The sequence below is a fragment of the Penaeus monodon genome, chromosome 39 (assembly GCF_015228065.2).
Source record: "Penaeus monodon isolate SGIC_2016 chromosome 39, NSTDA_Pmon_1, whole genome shotgun sequence".
NCBI lineage: Eukaryota > Metazoa > Arthropoda > Malacostraca > Decapoda > Penaeidae > Penaeus > Penaeus monodon.
This window is the reverse complement of record NC_051424.1, coordinates 2,177,149-2,187,148: the sequence shown is the minus strand read 5'-3', so window position 1 is coordinate 2,187,148 and position 10,000 is coordinate 2,177,149. Positions and strand designations below refer to the sequence as shown.

Genomic DNA, 10,000 nt, shown 5'->3' with positions numbered 1-10,000 from the left:
ATTATATAAAATTTTAAAATTTATAAAATTATTATATATATATATATATATATATATGTTAGGGTATGTGGGGTGGTGGGTGTGTGGTGGTGTTTGTGTGTGTTTTTAAACTTTATATATAAAAATTATATATATATATATAAAATATAAAATATATTATAGTATTTTATATAATATAAAATATATATATATATTTTTTTAAATTTTATATATATATATATATATATATATATAAAATTATTTTATATTATTTATCTTGGGGGAAGGAGAGGAGAGAGAGAGAAAAGAGGAAGAGAAAAAGAAGGGGAGAGAAGAGAGAGAGAAAAAGAGAGAAAGAGAAAAGGAGAGAGAGAAAAGGAGAGAAGAGAAAAGGAGAAAGAGAGGAGAGGACGGAGAGAGAGAGAGAGAAGATGGAGAGAGGAGACGGAAAGTTAGCCCTGAAAAGAGAAAGACAAAATAAAACGACAGGGAGGGAGTTTAAAAAATTTTTACCGAAAAAAAAAAACTGAGGGGAGAGTATAAAAACAGACAGACGGGTTTAGATTGGTAGTGGGACAAAATAAAGGAGAGAGAAAAAGAAAGATTTTGGAGAGCCCGTCAAAATTTTGGGAGAGATAGAGTTAAACGGGAGGGGCCCAACAAAAATAAGTAAAAAGGGGGGAGGGCTTTAATAGCAATCCCCGAAAAAGAAATAAAGGTTTTTTATCTTTTAATAGTCTCATCAATTCCATATGAGAAAACAAAGCAAAAAAAGGGAAAAAATGTTTCATCCCCCGAAATGATACTTAACATTTAAACTTTAATCAAAGATTAATGACGACATTAAAAAACCGTTTGTGCTTCAAACATACTTTCTTTGAAAGGGAAAAAAAAACATAAAAGAAATAAAAGGTTTTTAAAACCCAAAGCAGAAAAAGCTTAAAAAAGTCTACATCAAATTCATATGTTTTTAAAAGGGAAAACGTAAAAACCCGAAAAGAATGTTTAAAGGGCCCTCGACTGCGCGGGGATAAATGCAGAGAAGAAAAAAGTCTAACGTAAAGTTTATCTTATATAATTTCTGCTATGAGGGGAATATTTAAAAAAAAATTCTGTCCAGTATTTGCCAATCTAAAGATGATTGTAAAAATATAAGGGATTAAGTCTATCCTAACAATTCTAGGGGGGGGGGGAGGAGGCATGAATCTTTATCAAAATTAACTAAATTGAATCGAAACTTCGAAAGCATCTTTTTTCCCCGGTTTTTGAATGGAAAAAATTTAAAATAAAAACGAAACATAGGGGAAAATTAAATTTTTAGGTATCAGTGATATGAAAATAAGTAAATTAAAAAAAACGAAACTCATGATGACAGACCATAAATAAAATAAACGGTAAAAATTTAAATTTAAAAATAAAATTAAAAGGGAAAAAAATAAAGAAGAAAGAAAAATACTCCTAAGGGGAAGACAAAAATAAAAAAAAAATAATTTTTGAGCCCCGAGAGAGTTGAGGGTCGAAAAAAGAAAAAAAAGAGAAAAGAGAGAGAGGAGAGGAAAAGAGGGGAGAAGGGGGAGAGAGAGAGAGAGGGGGGTAGAAGAGAGGGGAGAGAGAGAGGGGGAGGAGAGAGAGAGAAGAGACTCGAGGGAAAAAGGGACCGGGCAAAATTTTGAAAAATGGAAAAAGTATTAGTGATGAGATGCCACTGACGAACAAAGCAACTCTAGTAAAGAAAGAAAAAAAGAAAAAAGAACGAAAACAAACAAAACCGTAAACAAAACGTAAACATAAGCTGATGATCAGGGGGTTTGGCGAAAAGGGTTTTGGTAGCAGCCCAGGGGGGGAGCGAGTGAGGCGGAGAGAGTACCTGGCTCTGGGGGGCCGGCGGGGAAAAAAATTTTTCTCCCCCCTTGGGGGGGGAAAGGGTTTTCGGGGGACGTGCTGGACTCCGCGTGGAAACAGAAAGTCTGAAATCCCCAATGCACAACCTGGCTCAGCTCACACTTGTCCTTACTACAGAAACTTTTTGTTGTGTTTGTGTAGGTGCGCGTTTTTAAGGGGGGTTAGTACGGGTTTATTTTTTCCAATTTAAATTTATTTATTTTTACTTTATGTGTTCCTCTCTTCATTTCATTTTAAATCCTTGCTCATTTCGCATGAGTGCATGAACAGCTGTAAGTTACAAAAAGATATACTTGAGTCTTGAGTGAATTCATTACTCAACTTTACAGGCAAGTATTCATATCGATCGAAGTCAAGAGACATCTTCAGTTACCGTAGCATTCAAGTTTAATCCACTAACTATCATGGAGCCCCCAGAGACTTCTCGGTATCACAGGAATCACATTGAATTCCGAATCCTGATTGATAACCTCAGCTTGTGTTGGTGAAAGCTTTTACTTACACTCTGAAGGGTCTTTTTTCCTTCACTCTCTTCCCTCCTCCCTTTGTGTTTACTTTTTTATATATTTTTTTTCTTCTTTTTTTAACAGGACTGAAAGAAACCTTTGAGAAATGCGCCTTCAGTTCTATAAGAGCAGCGGAGTGTGATGGCAAGTGATCGATCAAAATTCTTGCGTCTGAGCCCGTGATACCGAGGGCGGGGGGCTGCGGGTTGTGTTACCGACGTGGAGCTCCCCAGGCGGGTGAGGTGCGGGTGAGGCAGAGTGGCACAAGGACAGACGAACAGGGGGGGAAAGGGGGGGGGGTGAGAAGTGTTTTGGCGGGAGGGGAGACACGCAGGATTTCCTTTAAAAAAGCACTTACTGTTTTTGGACCCTTTGCGGAAGGGGGGGTTTTGCTGGCGTCCCTTTCGAGGCGCCCCCGGGAAATAAAGAGGGGCTTTGGGGGCGAGGTTTCCTTTTTGGGCGGGGGCCCCCTTGGCGTACACCGTGTGGTCCCGGATGGAGGGGATGTCGTCCAGCTGGTTCGACGACTCCGTGCGCGACGACACCCCACCGTGCTCCGTCTCCGTGTCCGAGCCGAGCGTCTCGTAGTCCTCGCCGCTGTCCGCCACACCGCCACGACTCCGGCTGCGGCTGCGGCTACGGCGCTGGTTGCGGCTGCGGCTGCCACGGCGCTTCACCTCGCCGTAGTTCTCCATTTGCTAGAGGGCGGAAGAGAGAGAGAAAGAAGAGGGAGAAGGGTTAGCGATGGGAGAGTAGAGCGAAGTGAAAGGCGTTTGGCTTTTCCTTCAAAAACAATTAAACATGATAACGCTGTAAGCTGTATGATACATATAAGTAAAAGTAAACGGATATGAGTGTTATGTCCGTAAGATTTTGTTGCCATGGATACTAGAAGAAAAAGCGATATAAGAGGAACTGATAGAATAAATAAAAGAGAGACTATGTTTAGAGAGGAAACATATCTACGTAAACTTAAATACAATAAGAAAATTAGTAATACAGGAAAAGAAAAACATTAAACGCTGAATATATACTTAAAGGAGGCATACCCACGAAGATCAAAACAAAGCCGTGTGAATAATATATGTATACACACACACACACACACACACACACACCCCACACCCCATATTTATAAATTATATATATATATATATAAAATATATAAAATATAAATATATATATATATATATATATATATATATATATATTTGAAAAGATAGATAGATAGGGTAGAAAGATAGATAGTGATAGATAGATATAATTTCATATTTTTATTATAATTTTAAAATATATTAAATATATATATATATATTTAATTTTATATATATATCTAATATTTTATTATATATTATATATTTTATATAGTAATATAAATATTTTATTTATATATATATATATAAAATTTTTATATATATTATATATAATAATATATATATATTATATTTTATATATTAAATTTACATAAAAACACATAAAACATACTATATGCAATAATACACACCGTAAAACACATCTAATAAAATAGAAGAAAATAATTCAAAAACACACCAAACAAACACAGGGCAACCCACACACCACACAACAATTAGATGATAAAAAGATAGATAGACAGAAATTTTATATCACATTTTGGGATATATATTTCATATATAACACACACATATATTAATAATTTTATATATATATATATAATATATAATATATATTAATATATATTATATATAAAATATTATATATATTAAAATTTTATATAATGTATGTGTAAAGGGATGTATGTATGTATTAGGGATGTAAAAAAAATGTTCACATATACGTATATATATATATATAATTTTTTATATTAATATATATAAATTTTATATAAATATAATATATATTTTATTACACAACATTATATATGTGGGGGTGTGTGTGTTGTGTGTGTGTGGTGTGTGTGTGTGTGTGTGTGTTTGGGGTGGGGGTTTGGTGTATGTAATTTACAATATACGATATATATATATAATATTAAAAAAATTTTATTTTATAATATATATAATATATATTTTATTTTATTATATATTTTATAATATATATACATATATACATAAAATATATATTAAAATATATATATATATATAATATAAAATTATATATATATATTATATTTTATATTTTATATAAATATATACATATTTAAATATATAATATAATATAATATATATAATATTATATATATAAATATTATGTTTTTATATATATATATATAATTTTGTGTGTGTGTGTGTTTTGTTTTGTGGGGGGTTGTGTGGTTGTGTGTTGTGTGTGTGTGTTTGTGTGTGTTTTTGTGTGGTGTGTGTGGGGTTTTTGGTGTGCGTTTGCGTGTGCGTGTGCGTGTGCGTTTTTGTGGGGCGTGTGCATGTGTGGGTGTGTGTGTTGTTTTGTGTTGGGTGTGTGGTGTTTTGTGTGTGGTGTGGTGTGTGGTGTGGGTTGTTGTGTTTGGTTTTGTGTTTTGTGGGGTGGCGTTGGGGTGTGTGTGTGTGTGTGTGTGTGGGGTGTGTGTTGAGAAGTATTTTTATAGATTACCTAAATTTTAAAAGTCTACGGGATTTTCAATCAATTTTTTCCCCATTTGGAATTGGGAAAAAGATATCGTATGGGAAAAATATTTTGTATATCTTGTACATTTTCATATCTTTCTGTAAAATAGTATTTTATGGCAAAATATATGGATATATTATGCATAGCATAATATCAATGGGATATATTAAAACACAATTTTATTATGTATATTTTATGTAATATTAAAACATATTTTACTTTTATTTTAAAATATTTTAAAAATTATATAATTTTATAATATAAAATTAAAAATATATATAAAAATATATATATAAAAATAATATTTTATATATATTATATAATATATATATAGATAAATATATATTATATATATATATATATATATTTTACTATAATTATATTATTTTTTTATTCTCCCCAAATATCATAATTTTTTTTTTACATAATATCCTATATTACATATAATCATAATATATTAGGAATATTTCATAAAGTTATAAAAATATTTTAAAATATATATTATATATATTTATATATATATATATATATAATTATATATATTTAAAATATTTTATATTTTTATATATTATGTGTGGTGTGGTGTGTGTGGTGTGTTTGGTTGTGTGTGTGTGTGTTTGTGGTGTATGCATATTTTTTTATTTTTTAAAAGATAAAAGAAAAAAAGTGAAACACCCCACACCACAACACACACACAACACACAAAAACATATATATATATTTATATATATATTAAAATATATATAATATATATAAAATATATATTTATACACATACATAACATATATACATGTGTGTGTGTGTGTGTGTTTGTGTGTGTGTGTGTGTGTGGTTTTGTGGTTTTGATTGTGTGTGTGCGTTTTGTGGTGTGTGTGTGTGGTGTGTTGTTGGGGGTTTTTTTGTGTGGTGGGTGTATGTGTGTGTGTGTGTGTGTGTGTTGTGTGGTGTTTTTTTGTGTGTATTTGTATGTGTGGTGTAAAAAATTATACAATTTCGATTTTATAGATTTATGAATATTACTAATTTCTTATTCAGGGAATGAAAAAACAGCACCCCATACATAAAATAGAGGGGTGAAAAAATATGTACTGTGGGTTTTTCCCTTTTAGCGAATGTTGAAAAGTGTTGTTTTTCCAAATTTTTTTTTTAGTTTTCTTCTGTTTTGTTCGCATTGGTTTTTTTGACTTTTAAAAATTTTTACCTTATCAAATAACGAAGAGATAACATTAACCCTCCCAGATTTTTGTATAAAAAACCCCACACACACACCCACACACAAAACCCCTCTCACACACACAACACACACACACACAAAACACACACACACACACACACACACACACACACAAATTAATATATATATATATTTTAGATAAAATATATATATATTTTATATAATATTATTAAAATTATATATATATATGCATATTTATTATATATATATATATATATATATATTAAAATATATATATATATAATATAATAATATATTTTATAATAAATTTTTATTATGCATATATATTACAAAATAAAATATATAAAATATATAAAATATTTTATATATAAATTATATATATATAATATATATATATATATATATATATTATATATATAATTTATATATATATATATTATATATATATATATATATATATTAATAAAATATATATTATTATATATATCGGTTTTTGTGTGTGGGGTGTGTGTGGTGTTGCTGTTTGTGGTGGGGTGGTGTATGTGGTGTGTGTGTGTGTGTGTGTGTGTGTGTGTGTGTTGTGGGTTTTCATGTAGTGATCTTCGTTGGTTTGCGGGATTTCCCCCGTGTAAGGACAAGGGAAAAAAGTCAGATAGCAACATCCAAAACCCCTTTCCAAAAACGCTTCCGTGGCGGTTTTTTGAATTTATTAAGGTAATTTAGAGTCACGCATTGTTTTAATTAATTTCTTTTGTGTGGCTACTATTGTAAAGCATATACACTCATATAAAATAGAGAATGAAAATATGAATAACTGGGAAGCCTTTTAGACGAAAAGTTAAAATGTAACCAAACAATATCTATTACTGGGCTATTTTGCTTTTAAAAGTAAAAAAAATAGTGACAAAAAAAAACAGTAAGCTCAACAACACACATACCAAATCAACAATCTATTCAGGACAAAACTACTTACAAAAAAAAAAAAAAATTTTTTTTTTTTTTTGTAAAAACAAAAGAAAGAAACTAAAATATACAAAAAAAACGCCTGGGAATGGGTACAGAACCCTTTTCTTTTGCGGGGTTTTTGGTAAATCGGATACATGGGGATGTGGTTCGGGTCAGGGGGCGCTGGATCGGGTAGCTGGAAGGTGGCGTACGGGTAGATATCCTCTGCATTTTCTGTGGAGGTGTGGGCGGAAAAAAAAAGGGGGAAATCTTAGCTGGGAGGGAAAAGGGAAACCCGTTTGTTGGGGGCTTGCGTGGTGGGGGGGGGGGGAGGGTTGTCAGGGGCGTGAGGGGAAAGGGGGGGAGGGGGGAGGGGACGTGTCAGGGGCTTGAGGCGTGAGGTTTAAATCAGTCAAGTGTTCGTGGTATGTGTTATATGGGTGGGTGGAGGAAAGGCTAAGATCTTCGTCTTGGGGAAGGGAAAACAGTCGTCGTGCTCGCGTGGTGGTGTCATGGTTGTGGGGCCGAGGTGAGAGGGTGAGTCAGTCAAAGTTTTTTAAAAAAAAAAAAAAAAATGTTTGGAGGTGTATCGACGCAGGACGAGGGTGAGATAAGTGACGGGTGTTTGCGTGTGTGGAGTTCCAGGGGGTGAATCAGTCAGGTGAGAATGTGTGATGGTCTTATAATGGTCTTACAAGGAAAAGAGACGAAATGTCAATATTTTAATGAAAGTAAGAGAGGGGAGAGGGGGAGAGAGAGGGGAGAGAGAGAGAGGGGAGGAAGAGAGAGAGAGAGAGAGAGAGAGGAAGGTTTGGGAAAAAAAGCAGCTAAAAAACAGACAGAGAAAAAAAATGAGGGAAGGGGAAAAAAAATGAAAGCGCAGAGGCAAAAAGGGAAACCGAGAGTCGAAACCCCGCCGATTTGGCAAAAGGAGCAAATCATACCGATCGCGTCATGGGAAGGGATGGTTTTTGCCGGCTTTACAGCGGAAAAGAAACTGCAAAAACCATGCTGGAAGTCACAAAAAAAAGGGCCCAAAACATCGGAAAGGGCCTTTTTTTTTTTCACTGCGGGCCTTTTTCCCTCAAAAAAGGAAACATGTCTAAAGCCAGCCATATCAAAGGGGTTTCGTCCCGGTTTTTTGTGCGGTTTCCCTCCGGTCACGTCCAAAATATGAGGGGGAGGGATGTTTTAGGGAAGTCCCGGGCAGAGCGGAAAGAACACACCGACGCCAAATTTTCTCAGTCCTGTTGGGAGTAAAAAACCCCCTCCTTTAGCCATGCCACACCCAGAAAAGGAGTAAAAATTTTTTAGGGAGAAAAAAAAACGGTTTTTTTTTCATATAAAAAAAACCCCCAATAACCCTTTTTAAAAAAATCAAAATACGTGATGATTTTAAAATTTATTTTATTCCCAAGATCTTTAAGCCTATCTTCTCTACCCGGAATTTTTCTTTTTTAGGTTTTTTCTATTTTCACCACAAGACGCCTAATTTTCCCATTATGCAGAAAAAAACCATCTTAACAGTAAAGATAAGAAGATTTTGGGTCTTCCTTCGTGGGTTCAGCAACAGACACTGAAAATCCTTTAATTTTCCCCAACATCAAAAAAAAAAAATCGGAAAATTTTCATATCCCAAAAAAAACTATAATTTCCCTTTGCGACAGCACTTTCCCTTTTTTTTTGAAAACAATCAGACCCAACGCCAAAAAACCGGGGTGAGCCCGGGGGACCCTGAAACCCCATTCCAGTCTTCACGGCCCAAAAGGGCATAAGAGGGAAATGAACTAATTTTTAACCCCTTCCCGGGTTTTCCTACCCCCGGCACCCCGGGGGCTGCTGGCTCTCGGGGGCGCCTTCCTGATGGTGGCGTAATACTGCTCCCTTGCGCCAGGTTGTGCTTGTTGTCCCCCGCTGCCTTTTTCGCGGGCCCCGGCCCCTGCCCTCGCCCGTCGGCCCCTCGCCCGTCGCCGTCGCCTCCCCCCCGGGAGACGTTTCTGGGGAAGGGGCGCGACGGAGGAGAGGAATTTGGACGACGCCCGGGGGACAGGGGTGGTTTTCCCTCCCTCTGTGCTTTTTTTATGTGTTTTCCTCTCATCTAAAATTTTCTCTAAACCCCCTCTCTCTCTTCTCTCTCTCTCTCTCTCTTTCTCTCCCCTTTTCTTCCCCTCTCTCTATCCTCCCCTTCTCTCTCTCTTTTTCTCCCCCTTTTTCTCTTTTTTCTTTCTCTTTTCTCTTTTTTCTTTCTCTCTCTTTCTCTCTCTTTTCTCTCCCCCCTCTCCCCCTCCCCCTCTTCTCTCCCCCTCTGATCTCTCTCTCTCTCCTCTCTCTTCTCCTCCCCTTCTCTCCTTTTCCCCTCTCTCCTCTCTCTCTCTCCTCTCTCCTCTCTTTTCCCCTTTTCCCCCTTTTTTCCTTATATTTTTCTCTGAATGTTTTTCCAATTTAAAAGTATTTCATATATCCTTAAAAAACACAAAAAATTATATACAAAAAAACCAAAAACATCTCTGTGTGTGTTTCACACACCCCCCACACACACACACACACACAACAACACACACACCCCCCACACACCCACACACACACACACACACACACACACACACCACACAACACACACACACACACACACACACACACACACCATATTAATATATATATATATTATAATATATATATTTTATATATATATTTTAATGTGTGGGGTGGGATATTTCACATACTCACACATAAAACCCAAAAATTTCCCTTACTTTCCCGACGCAGTGCAGACGAGGGGGGGGAGGACGCGAGAGCAAAACCCCCGAAGTGAGCAGTGGGAGAAGCACCCTGACGGGGAGCCAATGGGGGGACGCCCTTCCGACCCCGGCAGGAGGAAGCTCTGCCCCCAGGA

The 10,000-nt window shown here is 35.4% G+C and overlaps 1 protein-coding gene across 1 annotated transcript in view; it reads right to left on the bottom strand.

Moving 5' to 3' along the window:
* Nucleotides 1-3,244: 3,244 nt before the first annotated feature.
* LOC119597230 (Down syndrome cell adhesion molecule-like protein Dscam2) overlaps nucleotides 3,245-10,000 on the bottom strand; it is a 57,439-nt gene continuing 50,683 nt past the window's right edge. The window contains exons 28-29 of the mRNA XM_037946757.1: nucleotides 7,227-7,341; nucleotides 3,245-3,275 (exon numbers count right to left, since the gene is read on the bottom strand). Coding sequence (XP_037802685.1) covers nucleotides 3,245-3,275; nucleotides 7,227-7,341 — 146 coding nt within the window. The remainder of the gene's footprint in view (nucleotides 3,276-7,226; nucleotides 7,342-10,000) is intronic.